The sequence below is a fragment of the Notolabrus celidotus genome, chromosome 21 (genome assembly GCF_009762535.1).
Source record: "Notolabrus celidotus isolate fNotCel1 chromosome 21, fNotCel1.pri, whole genome shotgun sequence".
Taxonomy (NCBI): domain Eukaryota; kingdom Metazoa; phylum Chordata; class Actinopteri; order Labriformes; family Labridae; genus Notolabrus; species Notolabrus celidotus.
The window spans coordinates 5,576,796-5,594,334 of record NC_048292.1 but is presented as its reverse complement, the minus strand read 5'-3'; the positions used below and the strand labels follow the sequence as shown (position 1 = coordinate 5,594,334).

Below are 17,539 nucleotides of genomic sequence, written 5' to 3'. Positions count from 1 at the left end.
TCATCTGCAAACTGTTGGACCGACTCACCTCCTTCATTCAAGTCTGCTTCGCAAACATGAAATAAACCAAAAGAGGAAACTTCCCTGTGTAGCTGCCGTCCGTTAAAAATGTATTTCCTGTATTTTGTTTACTAAATTGACTGTAATACTTACAGGTTGCTCCTGGCCGACACATTTTCTGGCTGTTTAAACAGAATTTAACTAGCTGACTAATCCAAAAGTACAAAAACACTCAGAAAAGTAAAAATGGAGTGAAATTAAACACGGCAAAATACGCCATCACCAAGCGGCGAGAATTGAAGCTAATGCAGAAGTGCTAAAAACTGCCGCAGTACCTCGAGTCTCCACTTGAGGCTGGCTCCGGAAGTACCGGAAACCACATACACACAAACTCAAAAAAGCCGATCTTTACAGCAGAAATAAACATGTTTACAGTCTGGTATAAAAAACCAAGTGTAGTCTGGATAGCTCATTTCTCGATCGGCACACACTGTACGGGGGGTGAATTTTTTTATAACGCGGCAATTTTGAAGATATTAAGGTTACGAGTTTTCCATTACGAGAGGTACAGCTGACTTCATTTACAGGCAGGAACACTGTAGCTGTTGGCTAGGAGGCTCAAAGCCCGCCTCTTTCCCTCACACTTGCTTGACAGATGTTTGGTTGAGTTCAGCATTTCCAAGATGGCTACCGCCGACAATTAGCCTCAAACGTTTGCAGAGCTAGTCTTTCATCAGTCACCCAAGCTGAGTGGTAATATGTCAGTTTAATCAGACATTACCTTCCTACCACCACCTCATTTTTTCTGGAGTAAAATACTGACAAACCGCGCTGCACTGCGAGACGACATCAATAATCTGTGCTTGTTTACATCCAGGTAGTAGACCTTTATTGTGTTACGGCTGGAGACATTTACTAGAGCTAAAGCTGTGCTAAATCTGGACCCAACATATGACTGACATATTCTGAGGCATACTATCATGGGTAGTTTAAACTTGAATGGTGTTGAGATGACAGCCAATCATAGTGAAGTATTATTTCTGATAGAAACAACAGAAGGATAAAATCTGTAAAGGGATGTATTCTATCTATCATAGGTATTTAAAGAGACAATCACTTCAGACACGCATTAATGATCGGGTCTGAGAAGAACTTTACTAGTGTTCAGAGTTAGCAGCACGATGTTGAACAGACAGCTTCAGTAGAAAAACATAATGTCATGACACATGGTAATGTATAAAGTTAGAAAACAGTTGTGCGCACACAGAACAAGAACAGTGAAACCCTCTGATGATGGAGCTCGGCCTCCTCTGGGATTCAAACCGTGCAGATCAGCAGCTTGATGAGGGATGAAGACGGCTACTCCTGAGGGACGTCTTCAGGCAGCAGAGGAGTCTGGTGATTGTTCAGGTTGTTCATCTGGTGGTGTGGCTCCACTTCCTACAACAGACGGATACAGGTATGTAAGTCTGTTACAGTACGTTTACCTGGACAGGTATCTTCTGGTACACAGGGAAGTTAGTGCTGCTGATGTGTAAGAGCAGGGGTTCCCAAACTTTTCAGCCGTGACCCCCAAAATATAAGTGCCAAATACTAGTGACCCCCACTGTCCCTCGAAGTGGATAAATGTTGCTTCACACTTCAAAATAAGTTTACCTGCATGCACATGTGGCTGTGTTACCTGTGCTGCTGTGAATTAACCTGCAGATACTGATCCTCTTGTTAATTCACTGTTAGCTAACCCTAACCCAAACTTTAGGAGTCAACTGGCAACAAAGAAAGGCAGAAAACTAATGAAATGTACTTATTTGCAGGGTTTTATTTCAAATGTAGCTACTATTTTTGTCTATATTTTACAATAATGGGTAAATTAGCAACTTTAGATTACTTAAAAAAAATCCCCAAAAAATCTGGAAAACATCTTGTAACCCCCCAATGGTGTCTCACAACCCCCCAGGGGTCTCCTACCAACACTTTGGAAACCCTTGTGTAAGAGGACACTCACCTCCCTCACCTCCCTCGGCCGATAGACTCCAAGTTTGAGGCGACAGCAGACGATGTCGAAACAGAAGCCGACAAGCCCATGGAGCATGCCTTCAAATATTTAAACATAAAAATACCATTAATGATAAAACATGAAGGGGGCACTGGTGGTTAGTGGTCTTAGCGCGCCCCATATACAGAGGCTATAGTCCTCATCGCAGAGGTGGCTGGTTCGACTCCCAGCCACGTCCATTCATTTGCTGCATGTTTTCCCCCACTCTCTACTCCCCACATTTCCTCTCTCTCTTCAGCTGTCTTATTAAAGGCACTATGAGGAGTTTTTAACTGGCTGAGAAACAGACTGAAACTGATACTGATGCCTCTTTATGACCCTCAAAAGCAAACAAGACCATCTACAACAACACTGATACCTTCTCTGTTGTCATTTTATTGTCTAAAACTGCTCTGAGGGGGTAGGTGTCAGAACAGATGATTGACATCTTGCTTTAGAAACACCCTTTTTTGGCTGTTTTCATTACAAATAATGACATTGTAAGATAAGTCTAAATGTTAAAAGACAACAGGACGAGGTTATTGTCTGAAGACACTTCTTTTGCATGTACAGGACAAGAGATAAGAGGTATCACTTTGTCCACAAGGGGGCGCCAGAATTGATTCAAGCTAAAAGTTCCTCACAGCAGCTTTAATAAATGCCCAAAATATAACTTAAAAATGAATAAATAATAAAACATGATGTAATGTTTTAGCTGTTTGACCTTCAGTTTTATGGCCTCTGCCACACGCTACTCGTCCATCAGTCACAATATTTTCTTTTTGCATACTTTGAGGCTTTTTGCTTTTATTTTGAAAGGACAGCTGGAGAGCGACAGGAAATGCAGAGATAGAGAGAGCAAGAATGACATGCACCCAATCGAATTGTGATCAGGAATCAATGCTATGACCAGCTGTATCCTCTGTACATGGGGCGCCTACTCCATCCATGGCATATTACTTTGTCATAGTCTTTGTCTGCATGGTTAATATGAACTAAATATACTTTCAGGTGACATCCCACTCACCTGTGGTGGAGAATATCCCCCCGACGATGCCACACAGCCGCACCATGAACTGCCACAGGGGCATGTGCTGCTCGCTGACCGTCACCATCAGAGAGCTGGTGTCGTACTTCACAAAGATGCCTGAAACGCCATGGCTGCCGGCCGCGTGGTTAATCACCCGCTCCTTAGAAACAGACGGCGTGGTGGTTAGTATCTTAACCGTGTTTCACATTCAGGGCTGTGGGTGTTTAAGTCACTCTTTACTCACCCGCTCTGTCACTGAAAACTGGTGTGTGTCCGCTGAGATCTTGTATGTGTTCAGTTTGGTTGGCACCACCGTGATGAAGTACTGAAACATCTGGTTATCTGAAGGAAATAAAGACGAGAAATCTCTTAAATATAGGTTTTTAAGATCAGATCCATAAAGGAAAGTCATGACTCAGCATTCAGTGAACGTCTCCACGGATCATTAACTCTGCGACCTTGAAGGTTCGCAGGTTGAAAAGTGACTCTATCATATGTTTTATCCTCTCCTCCCTCCTGAGAAAAAGCACTAACTCACTGTTAAGGGTGATTTTCTCTGTGCCGTCCAGAGGATTGATGATGCCGGGTATCTCCTCGCCGAAAGATAAATGGTCTATTCGGTGGGAGAAGTTGTACGCTGGAAAAGCAGAGAGGAGAGGAAGCTGGGGTTCAGTCAGGCAGTGTGGGATCACTGAGCCAGCTGAGAGGAATTACAGACCTCTGCAGCCTCTATTCTTTAAATTAAGGATGGTTTTATCAGCAGTAGAGCTAGCATTACTTTATTTGTATTTTATCTGCTAAAGAACATAAAAGAAAATAAAGAAAGAAAGCGTACAATCGTGGCTCACAAAAGCTGCAATGTGGGCGTGACCCTGAGGATGGTGGATGGGCCTGAAAAAGAGGAACAAAATTCAAATTCTAGTTCCAGACACTTCTTGAATTTGCATTATTTGGCTGCTAAACTTGGACTTCCTTACTTTCCCACAGTGATGTGTAGATTTCCTGCCACCTTGTTGACGTAAACGTGACCGTGTATCCTGCAGGCGTTGAGCGGCTCCAAAGATGCACCCTCCCTACACACACACAGTTATTAAGCACAAAGTTTGACTCCTCAGTTGTTAATCTAAAAGGCTGCATTTCTTATATCACAGAGACTATCACAGCTGTTTCTCACGTGTGACACTGACCGAGGAGGCAGGGCGGTCGGACCTCCTTTGAGCAGAGTTTTGTAGAGCACCTCTTGGAGAGCGTGCTCCTCTCTCAGCCGGCTCTGGATGAGCATCAGCGTCCTGCAGAGAAGCACAGACTCGCTCAGGAAAAAACTACTTCAGGAATGTAGTCATGTAGGATTCTTTGACTGTTGCAACCTGAGCACTTCAGGAACTGCTTCATGAATTATATTTGAAGGGACGAAGAATCTTGATGTTCAAAATCTCAAATGACGGTTTCCTGTTTTTCTACATTGTTTTTGAAAGTCTACGGTTTCAGCTTTCTCTGGCAGCAGACACCTGCATGTGTTTCTCCCTCAGAGGGTACATGTTTTTTCATTTCTTGCACTTCTTCCTTCACCCCCTGTGTGATTCCCATAAAGCTTACCTTTGCCACAGTCTCTGCTGAGGGGTCAGATCAAAAATAGCCTGAAACATTCATAACAGAGGAGATATAGTCATGAACAGGAGGTGACAACAAAAAGTGCTGAAACCTGACTCGTGTGAGGAGATCGTCTTCACTTACAGGCTCATACAGGAGACCGTTGGATGTGATCATGGTCTCAGCGAGGTCCAGAATATCTGCTCCAACATCTGCAAACACAGACACAAAGTGCATGCTTTAGTACATTTACACACACACTGAGTTTTACTTCATTTACATGAAAGTTCACAAAGACTGAGATACTCACGCTGGCATTTCATCGCTACTGTAATATCGATATTTATCCTCAGTTTACTGTGAATGATGAAAAACTAAAGGTGAGAATATTGTAAGATTTACGGTAATCTTCTGCCACATGCTGCAAAGATGGGCTTACCTGGAGTAATCTTTGTCTACTGCGTATTCATACTTCATCCAGGTGTCTCGATAAACAAAGAACTCCAAGATAGCCAGAAGTGCCATGGCACTGAAAGCTATCAGGGACACTGAGGAGGAGACGGACAGGTGTGTTACTGCAAAGAACTGATACCTGTGCTGTTTTCTTTTAACTTCATTTTTACATTTTCACATTTTCTTTTATAACTAAAACAGTAGTATGGCTTACAACTGGCATTACACAAGTGGTCACAACTTTAAATAAATTACACAAGACAGAAAATAACCAAAAGTAAATATATATATATATATATATATACAAACAAAAAATAAGTAAATAAAGAACAAATAATAATAAAAAACTAACACACCTCAGCTGTAAGATACAACAGGGTAAATGAATTACTTGCATTAGATTTAAAGGAGATCAATCTCTCAAATCACAGGACAGTTGGGAAACAGGGACATTTACATTTCACCACATGATCAGGTCTAAATACCACCTCACAGACATGTGCTGCTTTAAGTTGCTGGACCTGTGCTGTTGTTTTTTAATTTTTTGAATAACTTTATTTATAATTTTTTCTTAATTTTGAACAGATATGTACACGTACAAACACAAACATGTACGTCCCCAAACCACCCGACACCCAAAAGGTTGTAAACAGACAGGAAAATGACAAATAAAGGTTAAAAAAAAAGTTATAATAATAATAATAGCAGAAGAAAATTAAATAAAATTGTAAATAACAATAAATACATAGAATAAAATATTCATAAATAGATAAATGAATAAAAACAGGAGTGTTGACCTGTGCTGTTTTTAATCTTAACTTCTTAAATACAGAAGCGTCTCACCTGTTCCTCCCGAGGTGGACGTCTCCACGTAGCTGTCTGGCACTTTAGGGAAGGCGTCCAGCTCCTTCACTAAGCTCAGGGCTTTTTTTCGTGATAGACGCCTCATTGTTCTTCAGATCCTTTTAACAGAAACACACATCACATTATTTAAGGGACTCATTTTGCAGACTACAGCTGTAAGACTTTCATTCCCCGTGTCACGACTTCATTACTCCTCTCTCTACCTCTCAGGAGCACTTTGTGTTCTTCTGTTGATTGGATATAATGATAAGATAAGATAAGATATTACTTTACTGAGCCCCCGGGGGGGATTCAGCTGTTGCAGCAACCAAGACATAAGTGCAATCAAGAAAAAGTTCCAATTAGTAAAATAAAATAAGTAAAAATAAAAGGATAGAATACAATTTAGATATATGCAATGTTACTAATGGAATTTAGATAAATAAAAATGTTACAAATGGATTAAATAGCAGTAATTACAGGCAGTATTATAAATGTTTCAGTAGTAACAGGTTAACATGGTGTGATTATGGTTGGTAATGACAGATTAAGCACTATAATAAATAAATATGGGTATGTAATATGACATGCACCTATACTCAATCATCACAGAATTGTTTTACTGTGATACTGTTATTATAATATGCATGATTTTCTTTTTCTAAAGCTTCTATCCTGCAGAAAACAAACTGGAAGCATCTTTTAAATAAGGATTTAAATACATGATGATCTTTAAATGTGCATGCATATGATGTATCTTCATTATGACAGGGTTAATGTGTCATTTATAACATGAGATAGTCAATAATAGTAAACTGGAGTATCAAATATGTACCCAGAAATCACAGCAATGATGTTAATATCGGTTTTACAGCCTTAAATTATAGTTTCATTATAATCAGATCAAACAGGCTGAATATTTAATGCAGCTATTAACACATGTGAGGATGCATGAATAAGTAAAGTCATGAAAACACTCAGAGCATTACAGATGTTGATGAAAACACTCCCAGCATTACAGATGTTTATAAGGTGTAGATATGCATCAGCTGCAGGTTAACCGTCGTCCTGGCCCCCTCAGTTATCACCTTACAGAAGTAAACTCTGTGTTTTTATATTCCCCTTACCTTTCTAAACATTCAGCCTGTCGTTGAATCCAGTCAAAGTCTCTCCAGAAGCCATACTCTACAAGTTATTACAGGGAACGTGAGAATGAAGCTTCCTCCTCCATGATACATACATGACGCTCGGGCACGTAAGGGGGCGGAGCCAGCGCGCCGCTTCCTTGTTTGGGTCGAACGTGAGTTCAGTGAGTGCGCTGCGTGCGCGCTCCGCACAACGGGAACGCGCAGGGAGCGACGTCGCTTCACAAACAGGAGGGGGCGCTTTAACACTGAAGGCTGCTTTTGTGAACACAGGTGAGGGACAGAGTCTGAGGTTATAGTGACATACTGAAGGAGCTGAGGAGGTGGAATGTGTCCAGGGGTGTTTACTCGAGTATTTCTCTTATGTTTGGACTTTAAGGAAGGTTTATTTTTCTTTTCTTAACAAAACAACTACAAATTAATGAGCACATCTGGAACAATCAGTTATGAAATGGTATTTTGAAGGCAAATAATAAGTGGCTGTTGTTATAATGAATTTAAAAGTAAGTGAAATAATCTCATTTATCCATTATGTATCCTGATTCAGTGATATGATGTACTGTAAAACAGTCACAGGGTATTTCTAGATTTAGATTTACTTCAATTCAATTCAAAACCTTTATTTATTCTCAAAAAGACACACAATCATTCACAAAACAACAAACTACTTGCGATTGTCTCATGAATCTACATGATTTGATGAAAGCATTTCTTTCAAGCAATGTTTCATAAACTGCATTTTTTATAAAATTTGATGCACTGTTTCTTACAAAGTAATGTCTGTAAACTTTTTTTAAACTTTTTTATTACATTTTTTTTCATAGACAGATACAAAACAAACAGATACATGCATACACAAAAAGAGACAAAGTGGAGGTTGAAATCAATCATCAGCAATGTAAAATATGCTATAACTATCCCTTTTAAAAGGAAATAAAAAGGACATGGAATAAAAAATAAAATAGAGTAAAACTAACTAACTGTGAAAACTAAGTAACAAACAAACAAAAATATGTAGGCAATGTGATTTAATGTACTTATACTTAAAGTAAAAATACTAATCCTGACAGTAAGCGTACACATGTCAATATCTGATCCACATTATTTTCCAGTGGTTAAAATTTTATTATCACCTCAGCTTCTTTTTGCAAAAGCAAACTGTAATAGAGTCACTTTTCCTGCTCTGTTTTCCCTTTGTTACTTAAATGCTAAAATGCTATTGTGTTTATAACACTTCAGGTAATGCTTCTGGATGATTATGGACAATAGTTTTGAAATAACTTGACTAAAGCCTCCACCACTTGCTTTGTTCAAACTACTTACAGCTTACTAACACATTTATTTTGTATAAGAGATCAGCCAGGTTTCTTTATTTAGTAAGAAATGTTATGTTTTATATCAACCCAAATACAAACATATAATTTAAGTGGTATAATGCAGGGGTGATGTCTTTCAGGTAGCTCAGACGGACTTGTTCCACAGTAACAGATCACAGGATTCATGTTCTGGAAGTTGTTCATGGCCATTCATCAGCACAGACATGAACCTATCTGAAGAGGCTCTGACCTCCACTTACCCAGGATAATTAACTTCCAGGAGGAGTGTTTACAGACATGTGGTGAGTGTGCACAGCAGTCATGAAGCTCCTCGTGAAGCTGACAGGAGAGTGAACTTGAGGTGATAATGATGCAGACTGTTATTATCTCCCTGCAGACAAAGGAGATGTTTGCACCTTTCTGCTGCTGCTGGAGAGAAAACACAGTTGAGACAGAGCTCTCCAGATGAGCTGTGTGAATCACATGTGTCAGCTCTGTATTCAGTGCTCATGAGTCTCTCCATGCACCCTGCCTGCTTGCCTATGCAGAGCGGCACAGATGGGCGTGTTGGGGGATGGGTGCTGTCAGCTCACAGATCAAGCTGTGGGTCGGTGGTCCCATTGCTATTCACCACATAAGCACGTAGGGCATGTCAGACACGCTCCATGGAGACATACCAGGGGTGGAGATTGTGTTTTGGTTTTAATGCTGCTGCAGTGACCACCACATGGGTTAGGAATATTAACAGAGGAACCGGCTTTCTGCTGAGGACATCAGAGAGAAACACTCTGCAATGGGGCAAATATTCTGCTGATAAAGCATATTAAATATTTGACACACTTACAGTTCTTCTCTTTCAACTGCACATTTTAGGAGTTACCCATAAGTCAGTGCTGCTTCACATATGTATCATCAGTTACAGTCACCTAAGTCATGTTTTATGTATTGATTGTTTATTATATTTATTAAATTTTACAAAGATAATTTCATTATACGTCCATCCATATAGTGGTCACTCAAACAGCAGATATAAATGTGAGTTTTTGCATGAAATAACATTGAATGTGAGTCTCAGGTTTAGCTTTTCTTTATGTTTCTTATTAAAAAAGATAGTTTTGAATGTATGTGCATCTGTTGCTTTTATCTCATTATTGGTTATGTTTGCACGTTCTGCAGAGATCTGTGGTGTTGGACTACAACTGTAGTAAACTTGAGATTGTGCAAAATAAGCTTGATTGGGTAATTGATCTATGCATCCAAATCTGTCAAAAGAAATATTAATACAATTTTACAAGTAAGCTGCTTAATTAAAGCTCCTGTGAGGAACTTTCAGGTTCAGAAGAATTTATACTTATTGATGTTTTTTTGATGGTAAAAACTTGACAAATGGAGGATCATACTCATGTGTCACAAGAGCTTCTTGTCCACCAAGGCCAAATAGTTCAGAAATAAGTAAATAGAAGATAAAACATGACTAGTTAAGAAAATAAAAAAGGTAAAGATAAAGTCTAAGATGAATCAATAAAATAATAATAAAATGAAAAAAAAGTTAATAAAACCAATAAGATTATAAAATATATAAATTAATAAGATCATAAAAAATAAAAACAACATAAAAAAAGATCAATCTTCTCACTTATGTCCTTGTTTGCTTTAGTAGGCCATGATGAAGCAACAGAATAAAGTTCACCCTGTTTCATAACCAGCTGGAAATCCTCACATGAACTTTAGAATTCAATAATGTGTAATAAATCAATTTTACTGCTGAGTCAGTGAGCTCTTTTAAACCCCTTCTTAAAACATGCTTTCATCACAGAGCCTTCCTGGATTTTATCTGAATTTTATTCAACTTTATTTTTTAACCCTCTTAAGAATTATATATATTTTTTATTTTTATTTGATTTGATGACTTTATTTCAAACATGTAAAAGTAAAAATACAAAATAAAAGCATACAAGTAGAAAAGAAGAAAAAGTTATACAAACATACAAGAAAAAAAGAAACAGTTTTACAAAGGAAACAAAATCAATATTAGCAAGCAGTGAAACAGTTTACTTTACATGTGCAAAAAGGAGTAGGAAGAAGTTCAAACTTATCTAATCCTACCCCTCTATTCACTATTTTCTGCCCTTATACGAGTGCAATCCCACACGTCAAATCTTCATATATTATCTTCATATTTACACCAACAAACAAAAGTGAACCCCTTGTGAGTCTCAACACTAGTCTTCCTCCTTGTACCTCATGAAAATCATTTCTTTGTACTTCTTCTTGAACTGAATTATGTTCAGATATTGCTGCAGCTCCATATTGAGACTGTTCCAAAGTTTTACTCCACAGACTGAAATATAAAAACTTCTCGTTGTGGTCCGAACACTCACCATCTTTAATCTGAACTTCCCTCTTAAGTTATAACCCCCCTCTCTTTCAAAGAACAATCTTTGAATATTTCCTGGAAGGAGATTTTTCCTTGCCTTAAACACAATTTGTGCAGTTTTAAGATCCACAAGGTTAAATAATTTCATTATTTTTTATTTGAGGCACAATGAATTTGTGTGTTCATGGAAATCAACGTTGTGAACTATTCTGATGGCTCTTTTCTGTAGGACTGACAGTGGTTGCAGGGAGCTTTTACAAGTGTTTCCCCAAACCTCAGCACAGTAACTGAGATATGGTAAGATCAGTGAACAGTAAAGAATAAGAAGTGATCTATGATCCAGAATGTGCTTGGCTTTGGCGAGAACTGAAATGCTTCTTGACAGCTTGGATTAAACATGTTTTATTTGAGGTTTCCAGCACATTTTATTTTAAAATAATTGTTTTCCTTTAGAGTTATTTTAGGGGATTTTTTTTTTTTTTTTTTTTTTAAACCATGTTTTTATTAAGATTTTCAGAAAGTTTTACAGAGCGTAAAGAATAAAGTCAGACAGAAAAACAAACAAACAAACAAACAAACAAAAAAACCAAAACAAAACAGGGCTTACATTATTCTACATGGCATCACTAGCACAAAATTTCTTAAGAAAAATCTTTAAAGAGAGGTAAGTGGTGAGCAGTAAAATCAGACACTGTCAGGGTACTCTGTCCAATTGGGCAAGATAATCAGAAAAAGGCTGCCAGATGTTGAAAAATTTGGTAAGATTGCCCATCATGCCATACCGGATTTTCTCCATGTGCAGTACACAGGTGAGGTCAGACAGCCAGGTCTTGAACTGGGGCACAGTGTCAGACTTCCAGAGATTTAATATCACTCTCTTAGCAATTACCATGCCATACATGATAGTGCTCTGCACAGAGAGACTTTGATTATATAAAGATGGAGAATACCCAAATAATGCTATCTCAGGGTCTGGTTTGAACACACCCATACTTTTTAGGGGAATTGTATGTCTTTCAAAATATGTTTCATTTCTTTATCTTGACTTGTGTGTTTTTATGATCTGCCTGTTTTATTTTGCTGCCCATGTGAAGCACTTTGTAACTTGTTTTTTGAAAAGTGCTCTAGAAATAAATTATTATTAATATTAATATCAAACAAGCCTACCATGTTTCTTTACTTTGTCTTAAACTTAACACATTCAGCTTGGAATGGCTTTATAACACAAGATTACAAAATCCCCCAAAATATACCATGATGTCATTCCTTTATAGGATAAAAAAAAACTTGGTGTCTATTGTTGGTTTGCCCACACAACCAGATGGAAATGAATAATCTCAAATTGACGTCAGAGGTGGGATCGCCTGGAACCGGAGGGAACTCGTGCGCGCTCGTCTCCCTCCTCGGGTGTTTCCGGCGTGTGTGTTAAAGCCCCGCCCTCTTCATTCCTGCGTTGTTTGGGGACAGAAGGAAGATGGCGGCGGCCCCGCTGTACTGTGTCTGCCGGCAGCCCTACGATGTGAGCCGGTTTATGATCGAATGCGACATCTGTAAAGACTGGTTCCACGGCAGGTATGTGGGTTTCGATGTGTTTTATCGGCTGGGTGTGTTTGAAGACAGAAACACGGGTTGTTTTATGAAGAAAGGCGACGGTTAACTGAGCGGCGGTTACTGCTAGCCGAGTTAGCTTGGTGGGCGACGGGGGTTTAAACCGTCTATTGACACGACTTGACGAAAGAAAGTGTCTCTCCCTTCTCTTAAATGAGCTCCTTTTTAACCTGTTTTACTACCAATTACACTTAAACACCACACATGTATCCCACCTCTTCTATTGAAGGGATATTAGGTGTTATGGAGTCCAACAGAGAGTAGTAAAAGAGAGTTTATGTCACAATATGCGGATCTATCAGGATCAGTCATTTAAAGCTCAGTGGGGTTAAAGTTGAAACTAAAGGTTTGTCATTGCAGTCTCTTCAGAGATAAGCTTAATAATGATTATTACTCTGATTTAAAGGATTAAGAGCCAGTTAGACCGGTCGTCGTGTGCAGATCACAGGTCGTAGTTCGGTTCACAGGGTCAGGTTATTCGAGGTAAAGGAAACCACACTTCACCTCCTTCACACACACTCCATTTAAAGAACAACTTCTCATTGTTTGCACACACAGCCTGCTCATTGTTGTTCAGATTAGTTCATATAAATAATTATTTTACACATTTATAAAATCAGATGTGTAAATATAGCCTCAGTTTGTGTGTGTTTTTCAGGAGGCTTTCTTTATTAGAGAGCAGAGAACAAGGAGCTTGTTATGGTCGGGCTTTGATTGACAGCATACGAAATTTAAATCCCCCCTTTCAAGCAGAGGAGGCACATGGCAGAGGACCCCTAGTGGTGGATAGGGGGAGTGGGTATTTAAAGGTACCATACAGGCACATGTTGGAGACTGGAGATGGGATTTATGGCTCTTTGAAGGGAACGACTGAAAAGACTGGCTCTTTGGCTCATTGTTATATGTATTTATTTTTCAGAAGTTAACATGGGGTAACTGGTTTTTATCAAGGAAACAATCACTGGTAGCAGTTATAAGATCAGATGTGGATCAGAATAATTCAAATGTACACATCCCACCAATATACATACTCTATTGATGGAAATTATTCTGAAGTATTGATTATAATTTCATTTGGCATTGCAAACATTCCATAAGAAGGTGCCATAGCTGTATGCTTCAACAGTGAGATCACTAATTTGAATTTTCCCTCACCTAAAAAACTTTGTAGCTCTATAAAAACTAACTTCCATGCAAAAAAACTTTACTGTAACATTTTGCACACAAGAACATTTTAACAAAACAGAAAAACAATGTAAAAAGAATAAATATGTATATAAAAAAAATAAACACAACTATAATCAAAATTAGGACATTATAAAAATGTGAATGCAAAATTGTACTTACCCCACCTGGTGTTTCTACACCAAGCTACAACCTCCAGTCTCAAACTATGAAGCCCATGTGGAAGTGTTATAAACTGCAATTCATCGAGAATCCACTTGAGGCTGGCTGCAGAAATACCAGAAACCACATACACACCAATTCAAAAAAGACGATCTTTGCAGCATTAATAAACATGTTTACAGCCTGGATCAAGAAACGTCTTGGCTCTACGTAGCTAATCTCTCCATCGGCACACTCTGTACGGGGGGGTGAATTTCATCAAACGCCACGGTTCAGAAGATATTAAGATTACGAGTTTTTGCCCAAATAAGGACATGACTGACTTGACTCCCAGACGGGAACACATAGCTGTTGGCTAGGGGGCTCAAACCCCGCCTCTTTACGTCACACTCTGTCTGGTTGAGTTCCGCATTTCCAATATGGCTGCCGCCGTCGATTGGCTTCAAAACAGCGCTCAGGAACAGATGGGTGACGTCACAGATACTACGTCCATTATTTATACAGTCTATGACTTGAATCCACATCAAAACAATGTAAACAACAACAAAGCGTAGACAGCAAGTGTGAACAAAAGACTCATGGGGCACACAGGTGACACGTGAAGGCAGCGTGGGCAATCGGCATATAAAAACGTCTCCCAAATGAACGGCTCGCAACTGCGAATCGGTTCTCATCGTTCACTTAAAAGAGCCGTTCAAAAGACCGACTCGTTCGCAAACGTCACATCGCTATTGGAGACTGCTTTGAGTCGTTTTGTGCCCTCTTTTGTCTTCCTTTATTCTTCCTTTTCTTAAGATTCATCACAGCATGATTCATAAAGAGCCTTTATTACACCTCTGAGTGTTGCAGAGTGTGTTACCTGTCATAATCACCACAAAGGAGATGTTATGTGTAGTTCCTCTTTTGTGTGCATTTAAGCATGTAAGGGTGTTAAATCTCATATTTCAGTAATGCATGCTGTCGATCACACCCTGTATGTCTTCACATGTATCATCCTTCAGAGCCAGCGGTGTTGTGTGATGTTTTGGGGTGGCACAGAGAAAAGTACAATCTGTACTTTTAATTTGATAAGGTTAACCCAGATATCAGGCGACGCTGAGATTCTCTTTGAAAGCAGATAAAGTTTCCACATCAAGAATTTGTATCTCTTGTGAAATAGTTTGTCTTGTGTCAGACCAGCCTAACCTGAATCTGTAACTGTCACTTTTTTATCTCCGTGGCTGAAGTCCAGAGACAAAAGTTACACACGCTCTGATTTCCAGTCCTCAGAATCCGCCTGTGTGGGCGCATCTCCCCGGCAACTGTTTATGAACACAATACCCGTGTTTTTTTTCTCCGCTCGTGATGAAATGACGGAAGCCATTGCGTAACCGCTTCCACGGCCTGCCAGCAAAACTTGCCGGCCAGAATTTGTGGCACGTCAGAGCCAAAAAAGACCGGCTGTGTGTCATGCGCCAGCAAGGAAAAGGAACAAATGTTGGAGCTTCCCCCATTGATGACTAATAAGCAGATTCACAGAGATCGAGGAGAGCTCCAAAAACAGCCACATTTCCTGCCTCTTTCCCACGAGGCTGGCCAGAAGGAAAGGGATATTCTCTGGCTGCGGATGATGGCGCGCTGATGGAGTGGAAAGGAGAGGAGATCGACCTCCCGTTGCCTGTTTTGTCAGTGTTGCTGTTTGTGTTTGTGTGTGGCTACTTTGTCTGGCTGTCTGAGTTCCTGGAGAGTGTTCTGTTTTCCATCACCTGCCTATCTCAACATCTCAGCACAGAAACACAGGCCAGGGCTGTAATGGGATGAGGGATTGGGCATGGTAAACAGAGCACTTTGTTGTTTATCTTTGTTGCAGCTGTGATCAGTAACGGGGGAAGAATGAGGGGTTGTCTTAGTATGGTGCTCTTAAACGCAGGCATACAACAAGACACCTTTTTTAATTTCAATCAAAATCTCATGTTGCATTTACTTGATGTGCATAATCACCAAGCTTTTACACACAGCCAGTTCAAGGCGGGAGATTTATGCCCAACTTGCAACTCTCATGTAACTCACAGAGGTGTGATGGTGGGGTGACGTCGTTCTACCTCTGATCTGCTGTCAGAGCGAGTAACAGTGAAGTGTCAAGGCGGAACAGCACTGTGTGTGTTTGCCTCTTGCACTTCTGCAACAACGCCATGATGCAATGTGAAGTCACACACTGGGACTAGGGATGTGCACGTAGTAGACTCAACATCGTCACCCTTGCTGGTTGGCACCTGAATTACAAATAGGTATTTGGATATTTCATATTTAGTAGGGATGCACTGAAAATTCAGCCACCACTTTTTTTTGGGGCGAAAATGGCCCAAAAGTGCATTTTCGGTTCTCGGCTGAAAGACTTTTATCACCAAAACAACACGGCTGAAACAGAATGTTGTGATGACGCAAACAAAACCAGCGGCCAGTACACGCTTGTCTGTATAAGGGCCAACATGTCTGCCTCCGTTCTTCCTTTTAATTGCAGCACTAAAGCGTCTTCTAAGCAAAGAGGTTGAGACGGACCACAGAGTGAAAACAATGAAAACTACACTCTTAGAGTCTGTCAGCACACGTTTCACTGAAATCTATTCGGGTCCTCTGGACTTCATCGTGACTGTACTTGATCCGCGTTATAAAGATCATCACTTTGATGTGGGAATAAAGCAGCACGCACAAGAAATGATCCAAGCCGTGATGGATGTGGAGAACCCGCTTTGAGACAGAGAACGGAGCGCAGAAAAAAAGGCCTCGTCTCTCTGAACCAGATGCGGCACATGCACCCTTGTTGTCTGATATGTTCATCAGATCCTTGATTTTAGTGAGGTTAGCACACAGTCAGAGACATAAATGCAATGGTAGGGGAGACCGGGGGACAGTTGTAACATTTTTGACATTTCTGTCTGTAACTTTGAGCTCTTTTAACCCAGTGTGTTCAAACTGCTATACAAACTAGCTTCAAGTGTCTACTAATAAATGACCTAGAACATGCCTGTTCAACACAAACAGAACATGCATGGCTTAATCTCAAATCCAAGCAGTGAAATGTTACAACTGTCCCCGATCTCCCTACTGATAAACGGTATAATCATTTATTTCAGTGTTTCGGTTTTCCGCCTTGGTTTCCTCCTTTTTGGTTTTCGGTTTCGGCCAAGAATTTTCATTTTGGTGTCTCCCTAGTAACAGCATGACATTTTTAAGAGTTTTTAAGATATTAAAAAGTTACCCGAGCCACGCTGGGTATTTTGTGAAGTTATGAAATTACAACATCCTTTAATACCCAAGCAGAAGCTCACTTCTGAGCTACCTGACTCTATAGATGCCGTGCTTCCCAACTGCTTCGTGTTATCATCATCTGTGTTTATATGAATCACCGTGACACGAAAGAAGAATTGGGGTTTTCATGACCCAGATTTAACTTGGGCGTCACGCTCTCGTATAAGCATCAACACCCACAACCAGAGCCCGTGGCCTTGATTACAATGTTAGCTTCAAATCTGTTATTTACCCTTTAGAGCTTCACCTAATTACAAGACTTTCTCCTGTAAGAAGGTCTCCAGCTTATCCAAAATGCCAATTAGCTTCAGCGCGGTGGATTTGGTACACTGGAAAACCCTCACTGGGTCACGTCAGATCACGGGGTTTACCCTGGTGTAGGTGTCAGGCGCTGTGGGTCTGCCCCCGTGTCTGATTGAGGTTTTGGATGGTGGGGGAAGTGATGATAGACCAGAGGGGGCAGAGGGGAATGATTGATGGGAGCTTCGGCGAGCCAAGTTCAACGCA

General features: G+C 40.0%; 2 protein-coding genes and 1 long non-coding RNA gene across 3 annotated transcripts in view; 2 read left to right on the top strand and 1 right to left on the bottom strand.

The window, feature by feature from the left end:
* Positions 1-1,135: 1,135 nt before the first annotated feature.
* LOC117804883 (endoplasmic reticulum-Golgi intermediate compartment protein 2-like) lies at positions 1,136-7,223 on the bottom strand. The gene is made up of 14 exons (XM_034673314.1): positions 7,079-7,223; positions 5,952-6,070; positions 5,095-5,203; positions 4,966-5,012; positions 4,800-4,867; positions 4,662-4,702; positions 4,253-4,354; positions 4,043-4,138; positions 3,901-3,956; positions 3,604-3,702; positions 3,310-3,407; positions 3,063-3,225; positions 2,006-2,094; positions 1,136-1,440 (listed from the first exon to the last, which is right to left on the bottom strand). Exons 2-14 carry the CDS (start codon positions 6,055-6,057, stop codon positions 1,360-1,362), a joined length of 1,155 nt encoding a protein of 384 aa, XP_034529205.1. The 5' UTR covers positions 6,058-6,070; positions 7,079-7,223; the 3' UTR covers positions 1,136-1,359.
* A 60-nt stretch (positions 7,224-7,283) lies between these two features.
* On the top strand, positions 7,284-9,300 carry LOC117804885. Its single transcript, XR_004629285.1, has 3 exons — positions 7,284-7,369; positions 8,553-8,714; positions 8,810-9,300. It is a non-coding gene; the product is annotated as an uncharacterized LOC117804885 (long non-coding RNA).
* Positions 9,301-12,234: 2,934 nt separating this feature from the next.
* kdm7aa (lysine (K)-specific demethylase 7Aa) overlaps positions 12,235-17,539 on the top strand; it is a 31,538-nt gene continuing 26,233 nt past the window's right edge. Inside the window, exon 1 of the mRNA XM_034673313.1 lies at positions 12,235-12,361. Coding sequence (XP_034529204.1) covers positions 12,264-12,361 — 98 coding nt within the window. The 5' untranslated portion in view covers positions 12,235-12,263. The remainder of the gene's footprint in view (positions 12,362-17,539) is intronic.

Bases quoted from the DNA above. Each gene is read 5' to 3' on its own strand.
- LOC117804883 (XM_034673314.1), bottom strand. From the start codon at position 6,057: ATGAGGCGTCTATCACGAAAAAAAGCCCTGAGCTTAGTGAAGGAGCTG. The intron at 5,204-5,951 runs GTGAGACGCTTC...TCTCCTCCTCAG, and splicing joins GTCCACCTCGGGAGGAACAG to TGTCCCTGATAGCTTTCAGT. The intron at 3,957-4,042 runs GTAAGGAAGTCC...CCTCTTTTTCAG, and splicing joins CTACACATCACTGTGGGAAA to GCCCATCCACCATCCTCAGG.